This window comes from Salminus brasiliensis, chromosome 13 (assembly GCF_030463535.1).
Source record: "Salminus brasiliensis chromosome 13, fSalBra1.hap2, whole genome shotgun sequence".
Taxonomy (NCBI): domain Eukaryota; kingdom Metazoa; phylum Chordata; class Actinopteri; order Characiformes; family Bryconidae; genus Salminus; species Salminus brasiliensis.
The window spans coordinates 8,600,740-8,617,717 of record NC_132890.1 but is presented as its reverse complement, the minus strand read 5'-3'; the positions used below and the strand labels follow the sequence as shown (position 1 = coordinate 8,617,717).

The window sequence follows — 16,978 nt, the reverse complement described above, 5'->3', positions numbered from 1 at the left end:
ATTTCAGTATTGTATGTATAGACTATTTTCATGTCATTTGCTGTTATGTCTGGGGAATAGGAGCAGACAAATGGTGACTTTGATATCTTGAAACAATGGGGTCTATCAACTTCACACCACACAAGGCTGACTGATCGAGTTGACTCTTTAAGAGAGAGAGAAGCAAAAACGACTACCACAGTGTTGCTAAGTGATTACTATGGTATCCCAGGTGGTTGCAGTGGGAATAGCTAAGTAGTTGTTAAGGGTTTTTTGCTGTGTTTTTGCTAGTGTGTTTCAGGTGGTTGCTAAAGTGTTGCTAAGTGGGTGCTATGGTGTTACTAGGATGTTTAAAAAAAAGGTTGCTGTGGTACCCCATGTGCCTGTTGGGTGTTTTAGTATCACACTGTGACAAACCTCTGCATCCCATTCATTCCAAGGCCTGATACAACTGTGTAAGTCCGAAACAGACAGTGGACCCCCGATCTGGAGTTGGAATGGAATGGAATCTTTGAAACTTTTTGATCAAAAATCCGGTGGAAGTATAAGAATGTCTAGGCATGACTTTGTTGTTGCTTGGTGGCTGCCATGGTATGTGGTTGCTAAGTGCTTGCTAGACTGTTGCAAGATGCATGCTAGGCAGTTGCGGTGGTATCCCAGATGGTTGCTATGGTGTATCAGGTGGTTGCTCGGGAATTGCCACACGGTTGCTGTGGTATCCAAGTGAGTGTGTGGGTGTTACTAGTGTATGTGGATCATTGTGCCACAAGAAGTATGCACAAATCTTGCACAAATATTTGCACCCCATTCATCAAAATTTGCACCCCATACATTTGTAAAAATTAAACTAAAAAGAAGTCATACGTCCAATCAAAAAGCTGAAAAAAATAATTTGATATTGATATCTGTACACATATCAATTCAATATGTCTGATCTTTAGAGAATTTGATCTAGGAATAATACATATTCTTCAGTGTGTACAAGTCCACACAAGCATGAATAAAGGCATCTATTTTATGATTATCTCCTATAAATCTCATTCTTCCAAATGTTGTTTGACATCCAGGAATGGACATTCAATCTTTATTACAGTCAGTGCTGAACTGTGTTGTTCAGACTCTGTCTCAGAGCCACATATTAAAGCTGGACATCCCTGTAAAAGCCTTCTCTTTAGCAGCGTTAAATAAGTCTTAGGGATTTCTCGCTGTGGTGTCACTGAACGTCCCAGATTTCACAGAGCAGGGGGTTGAACTTGTGGTCGCTCACGCGCCACGACTCCAGCATCTCGGCGTGGTGATGATTGAGGGTCCGCAGCTCTGTCAGGCGGCCCAGCAGACGGGCAAAGTGCTGGGGCTCCTGAGGATGCTGTAGCTTGCAGAATTTCCTTAACACCTCCAGCATGGGCTCCTGCAGACATTCCACCGCCTGCTGGTCCTTCACATATGGCCGGTCTATCAGAAAAAAACCAACAGTGCGTTAGAAGGCCTACCTGACCTTAAGCCCAGAGAAGCACAGAGAAAAATTTTTAGATTTTGTCTTGTACTTGTCTTGTATTTAAAGAACCCTTTAATCAAGAAAATAATTCTAACTGTTCTTTGAGTTGTTATGGTTCTACGCTATATGGACAAAAGTATTGGGACACCTGCTCATTCATTTTTTTAAAATCAAGAATATTACAAAAGAGGTTATCCTGCTTTTGTTGGAGTAACTGTCTCTACTGTCCAGGGATGATGGCTTCTTACTAAATTTTGGAGAAGCTTTGCTGTGAGGATTTCATTGCATTCAGCAACAATAGCGGTAGTGAGGTCAGAATGTTGGATGATCACCATCCCGCCTCATCCACAACTCCCTAATTTATCCCAGCAGTATTGGATGGAGCACCATCCATCATTCCAGAGGACACAGTTCCACTGCTCCAAAGCTCAATGCCCCTTTAGCCCACGCCTGGCATTAGGCACGGTGCCAATAGGTTCATATTAATCTGCTCCAACAGTGTTTCAGCAATGGGTGTGACTTTGCATTTATTAGAAGGGGTGTCCACAATCATTTGGACATATAGTGTCGGAATTACTGCATTCCCTTTTTTGAAGGGTGTAGAGCAGTATAAATTGGGAGTCATTCTAGGACAGTATGGATGGGGGAAACATCCAGGAGCACTCTATGGGAAGAAGAAAATAATTCAGTGCATAAAGAAAAACAATCTAGAACAGAGTAATTGGAGGAGAACGATCTAGAACAGAGTGCATGAGTAAAACAGAGTGCATGAGTAAAAGTAGAACATCATACATTCTAGTTTATTAGCTGATGTTTGCTGGAGAAAAAAACTTAATAAGATGCATTCCATTACACAGGGTCCCTAAGCAGTCCCGTTGTATTCCCTACACACTAATCATGTGATATTGACTATGGGAACTTTAACGTCATCAGTTAAAAGAAAGCTTGTCGTGTTTTAACCTCCAAGACACGCAATGACTAATAAACGGTTACTCATTATTTCCTACACAGCTTGAAGTTCCCTTTAAACTGAAAGCTTTTACTCCCTATGGTTTGGAATTTCACTAAAATCCAAATTTCCTGTTTAGTCCACTTTACAGGGAACTACCAGGGTTCTACTGGAACTACTGGCATGCCCCTCTAGAGTCACATGCAGTCTTAAAGTAATAAAGGTTCCTAAATGACTTTTCTAGAGCATCTTATAGAGTGTCTATTTACTGAATAGAGTGAATGTCTGCAATCAAGGTCAGTGGAGGCCAATTACCCTTACCAAAACAACATTACTCTGAAAATACTACTGATTACTGATGCTAACATTACATAAGACTACATTAGGTTGAACAAAAGGCAATGAGGAAAAGAAAAGTATCTTGTGGGTTGCCATGTTGACCTATTCCTTCATCTACTATTAACTATTAAAAACATAGCTTGATAATATTTAACGTTTGGGTTTCACTTTAGTGTACTGTATTCAGACAATCAGAAGATGTTAATAGACATACAAAGTCAAAAAATGATATGTTAGCCAGTACTGGCTCCTCAGGTCACAATCAACCAGCAGGTGATGTTACAGAGTGACCTCACAGTGTATCATTTTGTGCTCACCTGGGGACAGGATGGTGATGGCCGTGAGGAGCGCATGTTCCTCTTGCATCATCTGCAGCTCCCCAATACTCTTATAGAAGTTAAACATAGGGGTGATGTACTCTTCTGATATCCCTATGGAGGAAGGAGAAAACACAGTGAAGTTCATTCATGAGCAGCTTTACTATAAACAGGCTATTTGCTTTTCTGACAATGCCCACACTCCCACTTCCTGCTGGTCCAGGGGATTGAATTGGTGACTTTTCAGCCCCTAGCCCACCTCTCTAACCTTTAGGCCATGGCTGGTACCTTACAGGTACATCAGCGCCATACTATACAGTATGTACCACATACTATATTGATATGCTAATGCAAGTCTTTACTGCAGCCGCCTTTAGTTACTGTTTGTGGGTCTTTCTGCCTTCAGGTTTGTCCTTTGGGTTGTTTTTGCAATGTGTTTTGAGCCATTTTCTGTACTATGAAGCGCTGCCCTATCAGGTTTGCAGAATTTGACTGAATAGTGTAGCTCTATACACTTCAGAATTCTGGACAAAATTCTGTCAAGCAGTCCAATCGTCAAAAAACACCAGTGACCCAGTTTCATCGACAGGCATTCATGCCAATGCCATAGCAGTACCTCCACCATGTTTGACAGATGATATGCTATCGCTTTGGATCATGAAGCCTGTCTTTCCTTCTCTATATTCTTGCGAGTTAATCTTGCATTTATCTGTTCAAAGAATCTTATTCCACAACTGGTGCAGGCTTTTTAAATGGGTTTTGGTAGTCTACTCTGGCCTATCTGTTTTTGAGTGTTACCAGTGGTTAGATCTTGAAGAAAACCCTATTTACTTTCATGATGGGCATCTCTTTATTGTAGACTTGTCTTGACTAGATGTTGTGAAGGGAGGGTTCTTCACCAAGGAAAGAATTCTCTTGATGTTGAGGTAAGAGGGCAGATAAGGTAGCACCAAATGTATTGATAAGGATCAAGTTCTGTACCTGTTCTACTTTACCGTCACATAGGACACTTAAAGTAATTAAATTCTATTCAAATAATAAATTAAAATTATTGACAATTATGCTGATCCCATATCAATTACGTTCATTTATTATGTATACTATTCATTAATAGCTCAAACACATCATAGGAAGACCAGGTGTGTGTATATTAAGCTTTAGTAGCAGTAGAAGCCCTGGAAAACTGAACCACTGGGAGGCAGTGTGCTCCAACACATTTAAGCTTACAGCACACTGCTGTTTCTGCAGTAGAGTTATCAGTCAGATTATGGCATAGATTTGCATCATAGTGAGCTTTTGTTTAGGAATTAGGACAAGATTGTAATTGTAAATATTATGTAAATGTATTATGACAATTCTATTCAATTTATTATTAAATAAAAAAGTAGTAACATTAACTTTACAGCAGGAATTCTGCAGTACTGCATCTACTTTAGTCAGTAGGTTCAGCAGATCAGATACAGGTCATTCTTGTTGTCAAAAAGGTTAAAATCCTGGACTGTACAGTAATTAACTGTTCTTTGCAAAGCATGTTGCTTTAAGTGACCAGGTTCTTGTGGAGTCTTGTCATGACAGAGAGGGAGCTTTCCAGCATTCTTTGGCATCTTGTTGCCGTTTCTAATAATGATTAGCCTTTACTTCTGCCTTTAGAATTTTCCAGTTAACCTGCTCATCCCATAGTGTTGCATTAAAGCAAAGACTGCCGGATTACTGCCAGCTTTACAGTCTTATGGTACGCTTCCTCTGCACACGGTGCAAAATTCTCTGTATGCTCCCTTTACCAGCGCAAGTCATGGATTTCAAATAAATTTCAAATAAATGATCTTCTTAAGTAGACTATTCTCAGAATTGTGGTTCCTGACTGAAAGTAGTTAAAATATTACTTATTAATTTTTGCTTATTTACAACAGCATCCAGTGTCACACACTCTAAATGAGCTACATCATGCATTGAAGAAAGAAGAGAGTTAGGCAGCTGTTGTGTTCCCATGCTTTCTAAGTTCACGTCCATGTCGTTTAGACGGAACTGTGTAGACACATACTGGTTGTGCACGGACAAAGACTGTTGTATCTGCCTGATTGGCCACCACAGCACCAACCTTTCTCTCTGAAAGTTATGTTTGCACTACCTGCTATCCCACAGTCCCTCATCCCACATTTTTCTGCAACTACCTGTTGAAAATGAATGGAGGCAAAATTTCGGATGGCAAATCTGCATGCAGTGGATATGGCACAGCTTAGTGCTTAACAATACAATGCTATTGCTATAGTAGTTCTAATGATGTAGTAATTAATGGTGTGTTATAATACTTTTGGCTTTAAAAATATACATTACTATACATTCTAATATACATTAGACTACAGACTACTACTTAGATTATCCCTGTGTGCTCTACTTTTAAACTGAAGTATCAGGACTATGCTGCTTCCAGTACCTGCTGTATTTTTACAGGCATATTTTTTACACTGTAAATTTGTTCATGAACAAGCACATTTTTGCCAATGCTACTGCCAATGGAACAGTATACTACAAAGCTTACTGTGCCATAATATATTTGGGAGCTGTAAAACTAGCCTTGCTGTCCACTATTATTGGGCCAGATATAACTGAATCTAGCATTTAGCTGTTTTCACATTCAGTGTGATTCGGAGGAACACCCATGGGTTTGGAGCATGTCTTTGAAGGGTTTGTGTGCTTTGTCCGAGAGCATTATCATTGATATAATTATTATTCTTTGTTATCTATGAGAGCCCAGGGCTCTTTTCTGATGTTGATGTACAGCATTCAGTGTGAAGAGCCACGAGGTGATCTCGCTTGTTGAAATCAGCCAATCAGGAGACACCCTCAATGAAAGGTCACTAGACACAACCCAGTGAAACTCGTCCCAATTACATTCAGCGGTACTCTTTAAAGAGCGCATATGCAGTGTTTTTCTTATGTTCAGTTTCTGTTCCACCACTTTCCAATCTCTATTTATCCCACTGAACTTAACGAGCTGGTTTTGTTGCTGTGCCTTAATGAGTGATACACTTTGTGGACAAAAGTATTGGGACACCTACACATTCATTGCTACTTCCAAAATCAAGAGAGCTAAAATGAGGTGATCCTGCTTTTGTTGGAGTAACTGTCTCTACTGTCCAGGGCAGGCAGTGCTTTTAACTAGATTTTGGAGCATTCAGTGACAAGAGCATAAGTGCGGTCAGGATGTTGGATGATCAACTCCCCAAGTTATCCCAAAAGTACTGGATGGAGCACCATCTATCATTCCAGAGAACACAGGTTCACTGCTCCACAGCTCAATGCTGGGGGGGGGGGGGAGAGAAGATACCCTTCTACAGCCCACAGCTGGCATTAGTAGGCATGGTGCCAATAGGTTCATATTTATCTGTTCCAGTGAGTCCTAATCTATTGGCAATAGAACAGGATAAACTATTTTTGATTTCCTCTAATTCCCAATATTTCTGTCCATTTTTTAGATATGTTTATAACTGGGGTTTCCATGATATGGGCCATTTAATGCACCTTGCAAGAATTAAAATGAAGATGCTAACAAAATGCTTAGCAAACAGGCCACCTGGTGATGCTGGAGTCTGTATGTAGAAGTGAGGGAAGTTGTTTTTTTGTTTTTTTTTAACCTCAGAGAGATGCAATCAGAAGGGAAGGCAGGCGCCTTTCAGATATTCATTCAAATCCCTTCAGATGGCGGGATAACCTTTCCTCCCATCCAAAAAAAAGATTGAGGGAAAAACCTCACATACACAAGCGCATCTCAGAGCCTTCAAAAAACAGAGAAATGTCAGGAGCGTGGAGAGGCTGAGCGCAAAGGACAATAGGCCTCTCGATGTTTAGATAGAGAACAATGGCCTCTTCAGACAGTGGCTCTCCTTCTCTCCCCGACTGGCCTTTTGCTGTGAATATTTGTGAGTGCTCACAGGGGGGAAGAGAGTGACGCGCTCAGACAGGTCTCCGCCACAGAGCTTTCAGAGGCCTGTGTGGGAATATGAATGGCACTGTGCTGAGCTGACAGCGCTCCATCATCTGTCAGAGGGTGGAGAAAACCACCGGGCTCTGAAGTGGCACTTTCAGGTGAGCTTGAAAACAAGCTGTGCTTTCCTACACAGGGTGTTCTGGACTGCTGGGTGGTGTGCTTCCCAAGCATTGTTTAATCAAACCTCCAACAGATGTGTCTGTAGCATGTGGTTCATTACCGAAGATATGCGAGTGCACCACTGCTGTAAATACAAACCTCCCTAAGCGCTCCCCATCATGGGCAGCTGTACATGTGCATTTGCTGACAAGCTGAGAGATACAGAACCAGCGTGTGGAGTGAAAGAAGAATGTGGACTGAGGTGGTAGGGTGTTAGTACAGGATTTAACACAAATAACAGGATTTTAAAGTGACACAGTTCTGGAGAGAGGTCTCGTGCAGCTACACAAAAGTTTTAGAGTGCAGTGGCAGCGTTCTGTCCTGGAGTGGCAATAGCAGAGATACAATTCTTGCCATTACAGTCAGTGGAGCATCAATTTCTCTCTGCCTCTGATTCCAAATCCTTATTCTCACACTATGTAACTAATACATTTATTTCAGATTAATTGCCAAATAATTCATACTGTATCAGTAACTAAATATTTAGCCCTAATATTATTATGTACTTTTATTGTTATGCTTTGTTCCTTGTACAACTCTTTGCATACCCCAGCTCCGTGAAACTGAAACCAGTGGGATGCCACAGCGTCTTTTTACACTAGTAATCTACACCACTGCATAATCAAAGACAAAGCAAATTTCCTAAGGTTCTTAATTAGGCCAGACTGATGCATTATTTATTTTACCTTTCTAGAGAAGACCTCCTGACAAGGTCAAAGTTATACCTGCTCATGAATCTGGTATATCTTGCACATTAAAGTAAGCATTTCTTATCAAATGTACTGATTAATTGCTAATTAGCAGGCTTTGAACTTTAATGGGACCAGTAATATATGCAAAATGTGCTGACCGGGCCTTAAAATTCTGAACTCAAACTGCTCTGGGATGGGTTTTCCAAAAGCACTGAACTGAGCACTGTCTCTGGCAGTTGTAATAATCCTTAGCTTCATATTTATGAAAATTGGCCCTGTTTGGCTAAATCCTATCAATAATGTCCTGCAGTGTTTTTGTAGGGTAAAGGGAGCCTACCACTCTTTCTTATTCGCTCCTCCAGCACCTCTGTGTGTCCTTGGGGCTGTTTCCTGGTGAAGACCTGAGCAGAGCGCAGGAACATGGCCTCCACTGCTGAACCCTTCAGTAGAGCAATCTGATCCTCATGATCCAGAGACTGGAAACCTGCTCACAGATCACCAACAAGTTACTGCCATTATCACATCAAACATTCAGCACATTCAGTTTTCTTACGTTGTTAATAGACTGACAAAGGTGATGCAATAAATTTACAAAATCCGAATGCATGCATCATTTGTATAACATATATTCAAATTGCATGAATAAGTAGATGTTTCTATTAGTAGATGTACAGATGTTTCTAATAAGGTACAGTATCATTGGGCTCAAATCAGGCATCATGTTCTGGCTAAAGCTGATATGGTAATCTATACCTAAAGGAATTTAGTTCCTTATTCATTTTATAGATGTGCATGACTGCATCCTGCAGTATCCTGACCTGGGATGTTTTTAGTGAACTCCACCAGAACCTGGACATGGCTAGTTGCCATCTCTGTCAACAGTAGGAAATTCTCCTCAGCGTTGAACTGCTCCTGGAGCTGCAGAAACACGAGAGAAGACCTGAAACACTTTGTTCTGATGCAAATCACTGCTGTGGTGGTTTTATGGCGTGCTGGTGCTGATAACAGGATTTTATTTACTGAGCTTAGCAGTAGCAGAGGTTAACAACTATGACTCTTCCATGGATTCAGTCATCAGATTTAGCACTTCTAAGTGTACAGTTACTATCAGATCTTGACTATTATTAAAAGATAATGATGATAATGATGAAAAATAGTGACAATATTTCTAACCCAATATCCACATAAAGCAAAACATACCAGTTTCTTGGCCATATCTGGAGGGACACGATGCTTGTTGTATGCGTCAAGAATATAATTTAGTAAAGCCTGTTGGTCTTGACTCAGCACCACTTTTTCCTAAGATTAAAAAAGAGTATTTATCCTCAAGTACATCAGCAGTGTTTTTTGTATCTGTGCAGTAAAAAAAAACAACAGCAACTAGTTCCTGTTAAGCTCAGTGGTCCATTTCCAAGAATGACTACCTGTTTGGTGGTGTGTGATGCTCATTACTGAACAACTAGCAAACTTTTGACCCTTTCATAACCATTTTATTACACAATTTACTTTATAAAACATTCGCACGAGCAGCGGAGAGACATCATCACTACAGGGAAGGCAACCACCCAAACTGAGCTTGAACCTCTTTTATGACACTACCATAAAATGATCCCATATAACTTTAACTGTGGGTAGTGCTGGGGCTAGTGAAGTTACACTGGAACCACCCCAACAGCAGACTATATGGGCAAAGGTATTGGGACGCATACTCATCACACCTACAAGAGCTTTTATGACATCCCAATCTGAATCCATAGGCATTAATCTGGAGATGCCATATTAATGGCAGGTGTGGAGCTCTGCAGTAATTGAGTCAGCAGAGCATTGGAGACTGTTCTGCACTCTGCTCTGAGCTCTGCACTCGGCTTTGACCCCGCTCTGTAGCTTTACGTGGTCTGACACTTATCACTAACACCACTCACAGCTGATGGTGGCATATCTAGGAGGGAAGAAATTTCACCAACTGACTTGTCATCCTCTGTCTTATGCAAACACTCAGATTACCAACCAAGTCAGATGAATGCAGCAAGGTTTGGGCTATTTTATTGGGGCATTATTAATAGCTACTGATATTTATTATTTATTTCACACCATTTCTGTTAGTCTGCTGATCATGAAATGTTCATACAACACAAAGTGTCCTGTCCTGAAGGCCTGAGGCTTAAATATCTTCACATCGATGAATGCAAATGAATATATAACTACATAAATGCTTAAACGTTGCACTCACTTTAAATGTTCTGGTTGTAGATGTGACCTGTTTAGCATCCCCGCTGTCCCCCACCTCTGTATCGTCTCCTGTGCCGTCTTCTAGTGAGGTCTTGGTGTTTTTCCTCAGCCTTTTGGATTTGCACTGAATTTCTGTTAGCAAACCTGCTTAAACAGATCATGCATTATGAAGAAACGGTTGTTAATATAGAAGTACTGTGAACGATGAAGACGACAGAATAATGTTTTAAACATTTTAGCCACATTTCTGCCACCAAAGACATAGTTCCACAATATGTGCTACAATGTGTGATACAATGGTGATCACTCAGTGGTGCACCGAACACTCAACTAGGGGGTGACAATATGACAATAAGTATCATTATTACAATACATTACAGCACATTATGGCACATATGCTTTTCTGACTATATCATAAATCATGAAGCACAGATCGGCTGCCTGTCTCAAGCACAATTAATCTGGTTTTATTGGATTTATTATTGGTATTTTTAAACACATTAAAATGCACAGTATTTATTCCCTTTTTAATGATAAAAATATAAAATGTTGACATACACTTTTATGAATGAATAAGTTATTACTAATAAGAAGTTCATTCATTCATTTTAGCTAGCTAGTAATTAGCTTTGTTTAGAGCATGTAGTGCTAATGTTAGCTACTGTCGCTAGCCAGCTATATAGCTCACCAATACATGTCATATTTTATCATTTAATAATTAATACATCATAGTATAACAGTGCTTGTCTTATAAGTAGTTTTTGCTCATTTATTCTAATTTCAGTTTCAGCCACAGACTAGTGTAACTTCAAGCGTTTTATTAGCATCATGCTAACGTGTTGCATGTGCTCTTTTTCCACACAAGGGCAGAATCTCAAATGGCTCTGTGCTCCCTATGTAGTGCACAACGTATGTCTTATAGTAACTGATTCTGCACCTAAACAGAGCATAATATGAAAAGCAGAGAGTATTTTAAGATTCAGCCACGTTTAAGAAGTTCCTCACTGGACAGTTAGTGCAGTAATGCTGTTTGGATACATTAATTTATTTCTTAACTTACATAGTGCACTATAGCCTACAGGGGGTACAGAGTCAATTTGAGACGCAGCCCTGCTCAGATTGTAAAGATTGCTCAGATTGTTTTTTTTTTTTTATCGATTTTTATCGTTAATTATATACATTAACAGGTGTGGGTATATATATATTGACAATATATATATTTTTTATATTTCTTGTGATGTTATTTTTGCCATATTACTCCATCCCAGAAAAAACACTTTTCAACCAATCAGATTGTGTGGTTGTGTGCAACTAAGCTGTATAATGAAACAATGCCTACGAGGTTTCAGTTTCACTGTTTTATGTACAGTATGAGTGAACTTCAGGGAAATGCCCCCTCGTTGAAAAGGAAAAGACTCCAGGGCAGACCTTGGAAGATGTCCAAGTCAGCTGAAAGAGTGTGTGAGTGGAAGCAGAGTGGGAACAGGCTGAAGACTGAATGCCTGCTGCCTGCAATATTTATATACACGGTAATGCACTATTCATGAGCAACAGGAGCTGAGTATGAGCACGCTCCTAACTCTACCTGACAGCTCCATGTTTCATCACTGGGAAGCCCATATAAAAAATACATTCATCAAAAACTCTACTGCCAACCCTTACACACTTATTCGGTCATTTCACTCCAATGAAACTCAACAATCAGCCCCATTCTCAACAAACTTTGGCCTCTCCAAGCAACTTCCATTTCACACAGCAGAATCACATGCCCAGTCCGTCCTGCGCCGTCTCACCTGCATTTGAAATATTAGCTCCTGAATCTACAATAAACGCTATCGGTTTGATCTCAGCCAGTGTCCGCAGTCAGACTGCTGGAGAGTGATACGATGGTGTAATATTATGTTATTCCAGGTCAGTGTTATGAGGTAGAAGTGAGCTATGAGTTGAGTGCTGGGACTGAAATATTAGTTTCACAGTGGTTACTGAATAATGCATAGCAATAACTGCATAGAATGGGTCTTGAAGGGCTATATATTCCACACATTGTTATTGTATTTTTTATTTTTCAGTTTTTCTGAGGTCAGAATGTAATATTTATAATGTTTATGCAGTTTACCCCCAAAATTAGACAGTATTTCATTTCATGTGACCGTTTTCCAAACTCACAGGCATGACCACATTTACATGTGACCTTGCATTCAGCTTAGCTTGCCAATCACAGCTTTTACACGTATCAGCCTTGACGTTCTTGAAGTTCTGACACACCCAATATACTCAGAACAGTGGACCGTGATGTAATTCATTATATTAACAGTAGCATATTGTCATATTCACGCCCTCTAAATAGAGTCATCAGGGTGTCTAAGGGATAATAATGGTAGAAAGCTGTGTGATGGACTGTTACTCACACTCTGCCAGCATGCCCATCTCTTTACACTTCCGGAGTCGGCACTCTTGGCACTTCCTGCGCATGTACATGTCCATCTCACAGTTCCCCCCACTCTTACACTTATACACAGCGTTCTTGGTTATACTTCTTCTGAAGAACCCTGCAAGAAACATTGTACATTCTATGAGGTTAGCCGCACAACCTGGTGTAGGTCAGGGATGGACAGATGCTATATGAAGACTAAAGCTTAAGTTTTGTTTAAATTAATATTCTGCTCATTCAGAACAGATTGAAGAGGCTCCGCCTCTTTTAGACCTTGAAATAAATGTACTGTGTCCTTAGATCTTAAATGCGGCACGTCATGGGTTACGCATGACAGTGTAATGCAGATCTCTCCGCTCCATCCCCAGTTCCAGCCTGCAGACACCTGGATGCAGATGCTCCTGGGACAGGTAATTACACATTCTAGCATGAGCCCATGAACACAATGACACGCATTAACATTGCATGGCGGCACAAGGCTCCGGTTCCCTGCATCATTATTCAGCAGAAAGCCGAGAGGGAACCAAACCTAGACTGGGCGTGAGGGAGCGTCGAGCCTGGCCAAGCCTCAGGGACTTACAGCACATGGCCCGGTAGCTGCCCTTTGGGCATTGTCCACGCTCAGGTGGAATTACACTTGCAGTCATTCACCCAATGATTTTCCAAAGAGCTAAAATTGGTCCGTGGGCTTATATGTCATATACTACGTTGAAGATGGAGAGACCAGGTTACTGGGTCGAACACATTGTGCTGACATTGCTGTGCTATTGTATTCAATTTGTGGTATAAATTAGGGAGGGTCTTAGTAAATTGGAATCACTCTTTATTTCTGCTTGCGTGTGCAAATTCTGATCAACCTGGCACGGGCTTGGTTTTATAACAGCAAGAAGACAAAGGCCCACAGACAGAACAATAGGTTAACCCTTTAACACTCCTAGGCTTATTACACGCTATGGTGTATTATTCACTAACTACAGGGACTTCTGTAGAAACCGATGGGCCTCAGGCTGTTTTTAAAGGGTTAAACTAACCAGATAAAGTCCTCTGTTTAAAAATCAATTGTTATCTAAATATTTCATATAGAATAATAAAATTTTTATGCATTCTGATTGTATAGGCCGAGCCTCTTGTTGTAAGGAATGCAGGACTTTATTGTAATTAGCTGTTGTATGAGGAGCATACTGGCAAGCTGACTGGAAATCAACCTGACTCACATGTTTTATTAACCTAAAGGCTCTCAAAGAATGTCTTTACATTTTTTTCTTATTATAGAAATAAAAAATTGATTCGTATTTATTATTCTCAATATGGACAAAAGTATTGGGACACTTGTTTATTCATTGTTTACTGTGAAATCAAGGTTCATAAAAAAGAGTTTATCCTGCTTTTGTTGGAGTAATTCTACTGGAGTCCAGGGATGGCTTTCTACTTGATTCTGGAGCATTGCTTTGAGGACTAATTGCATTCAGGAACAAGAGCGTTAGTAAAGGTCACAATGTTTGCGGATCACCACCCCACCTTATCCCCAAACTCCTCAACTCATCCCAAAAGTATAAAACGGAGCACCATCATTTTAGAGATCACAGTTCTTCCACTGCTCCACAACTCAAATGCAGGGGAGGCTTTATACCCCTCTAGTCCACGCCTGGCATCAGGCAGCATGGTGCCAATAGGTTCATGTTGTTTATCTGCTCCAGAGAGTCCTATTCTATTGGCAATACTTCTCTACAGGGGCTAGACAAGTTGTGTGTACATTTGCATATTTCCATGGATATTTGGACACATAGTGTATTAACCATAGTGGTGTTTTGCCCAACAGTAGCAGCTCGCACATAGTGTGGGTTTTAAACCCACAAACTTGTAATTAATAAGCCAGCGCTCCAACCACCAAGCCAACGTTGTCTCTCTAGGATTGAGAACCCTTGTTTTAGGGAACCAAAAAAGGTTATTTCCTGTGCATCGCTTCAAAGAACCACTTCAGGCACCGTCATACTGAGTCCAAAAGCTGTGACATAAGCCCGTCTCAAACTGATGCAGTAACCCGTGGTCCTCACCTTTACACCCTTCACATGTGAGAGCGTTGTAGTGGTAGCCCGAGGCCTTGTCCCCACACACCACGCACAGTTCTTCCCCTTTGACCCTGCCTGGATGGGCAGTATGTCTGGATCTTTTATACACAGTGGGAACAATAGGGGACGGCTCCTCCATCTCTGCGTCGAAGCCCCCCTCCAGCGGGCCTTTTCTCAGCTCCAGCATGGAGGATGGCGAGTACCACTCCTCCGGGCTATACTGGGGGTAGTAGTTTTGGCAAGAGTAGTATGACGGAGACGGCATGGACGGCTCCACTGTGGAGTACTGCATGCTGGGATAGCTGGCGAAGGGCAGGACCTCCTGGTCCTGAAGCAGAGGGCTGCTGTGCTCTGCCAGAATATCTGAAAGCGGAGGAGAGGATGGCAGGAGTGAGACAAGGCTGTCAGTTTACACGTGTCATGGAGTTAGGAAGCTCATGTTAACTCAATGTTGGAGAGACAGGGAGTTGATGGGCTCTATACCAAAGCAGCTATTAGCCAACCCACAACAAACAGTAATACTATTACCTTCCCATCTGTCAGTCGGACCACTAGCTCTAGAACCCTTTAGTGGCCAATAAATGAAGTGGTACTTTAAAGAATCATGTTTGTAAATGTAAAGAACCTTTTTAAAATTCCAACCATTACCTAGAACCATACACTGAAACCAGAAACCTGTCAGAAAATCTTTATTTATAAGAGTTTAGTGCTAAGATATATTATAGTATTAAAGAACGAGGGTGATCATTAGTCATCTGTCACTGATTTATCTGGCTGTTACATTCAACTGCACAGATACCCACCGATCAGCCACAACATTAGAACAACCTATCTGGCTTTGTGTAGGTCACCCTCATGCCACCAAAACAGCTCTGATCTATCAAGGTATGGACTCCACAAGGCCTCTGAAGGCATCCGAGATATCCAGCACCAGGACATTAGCAGCAGATCCTTCAAGTCCTGTAAGTTTGATTTCTTTGACCAGCACATCCCATCCCACTGCTCCCATCCAACCGGGTAGGTATTAATCACTCCACACCAGGAACACCCCACAAGACTTGCCTGATGTTTTGGAGATGCTCTGACCCAGTCATCTAACCATCACAATTTGGCTTTTGTCGAAGTGGCTAGCTGCAGATGTTGGAGTGTTTACAGCTCCGCTGAAGTTTCGATGGTCAACCAGGTCTGGCATGGTTGTTAGTAGTACCATTTTTCAAAGGGTACTTAGTGGGGTTATGACATGGTCACATTTTGGGAGAAGGATCATGCCCCAAACTCCTCCTCCTGGCCCTCAAGCCCCTTATATACCCCAGAACCTCAGTTTGACTCAGAAACATCGTACCCACCTCCACCTCCACCCCTTCACCTCCCTTTCTTCCATCAATCACCACACCAACACGGGAGTCCAGCCTCTCGCACAGACCACAGGAAATCAGTCCAGACTACAGGCCAAAAACATTCTCAGAAGTCTGCCCTGCTGTTCTACCTCAGGGCACCTCCACCCCACTAGCAAATATTACTTTGACTTCACTCTTCCTTACACAGGTGGATTGTCTTGTATTAAATCTCTTCAAAATATAATCAGATATTTAAGGGACACTTAGACAGAAGGGTCTCTGACTGTAAATTGAGTCGCTCTCCAGTTTACTTTCAGATTACACTGAATCTGTACATACTGTATCCAGGCTGATAGCGCCTGGCCTGAAACCGTCTTCCAGTAAGTTACATTGTGATGCACCTGAAACAGGAGTCCACCACACCCTCAAATAAAGTCAGAAATAATTAACCACACACACTTGGAGCTGATACTTTATCCTTCAGCAACGTCTCACTTTGAGTTATAGGTACGTACAGTACATTATACCAGGGAACAAAGAGCAAAGATCACTTTTGCTCACTGTTGTCATCTCAGCCTCAACACCACACTCATTAAATACTGTATGTTCATTTGATCAACAACTTAACACAGGATCACATCAACAGAATATTCCCAGACAGTAAACCACTCTCTCTAAACCGCTAAAACAGATAAATACTCCATATATATATATATATATATATATATATATATATATATATATATACACCATCACTGGCCGCCCACCTCACATCAATCACTCCAGCATGTAATAGAGATCGCTTTCAGCCCTATAGACAGTTCGCACCAACCTGAAGTCTTCTCCTGCCCCATGGACATTTCAACAGAACCCAAAATGGGTACCGCCGATCTGCCGCTGACCCAAACACTGACCATCCGAGATCATTCTGTCAGTTCATCAGAGGAACTCCCTGTTTGTCGCTGCAGAAAAACACCTGTCTTTTGTAAACCCC

General features: G+C 41.3%; 1 protein-coding gene across 1 annotated transcript; it reads right to left on the bottom strand.

Moving 5' to 3' along the window:
• Positions 1-912: 912 nt before the first annotated feature.
• Positions 913-16,978, bottom strand: nr1h4 (nuclear receptor subfamily 1, group H, member 4). Its single transcript, XM_072695259.1, has 9 exons — positions 16,817-16,978; positions 14,633-15,010; positions 12,556-12,696; positions 10,149-10,291; positions 9,119-9,217; positions 8,737-8,836; positions 8,256-8,402; positions 3,080-3,193; positions 913-1,431 (listed from the first exon to the last, which is right to left on the bottom strand). The coding sequence occupies exons 1-9, from the start codon at positions 16,899-16,901 to the stop codon at positions 1,193-1,195; spliced, it is 1,446 nt and encodes a 481-aa protein (XP_072551360.1). The 5' UTR covers positions 16,902-16,978; the 3' UTR covers positions 913-1,192.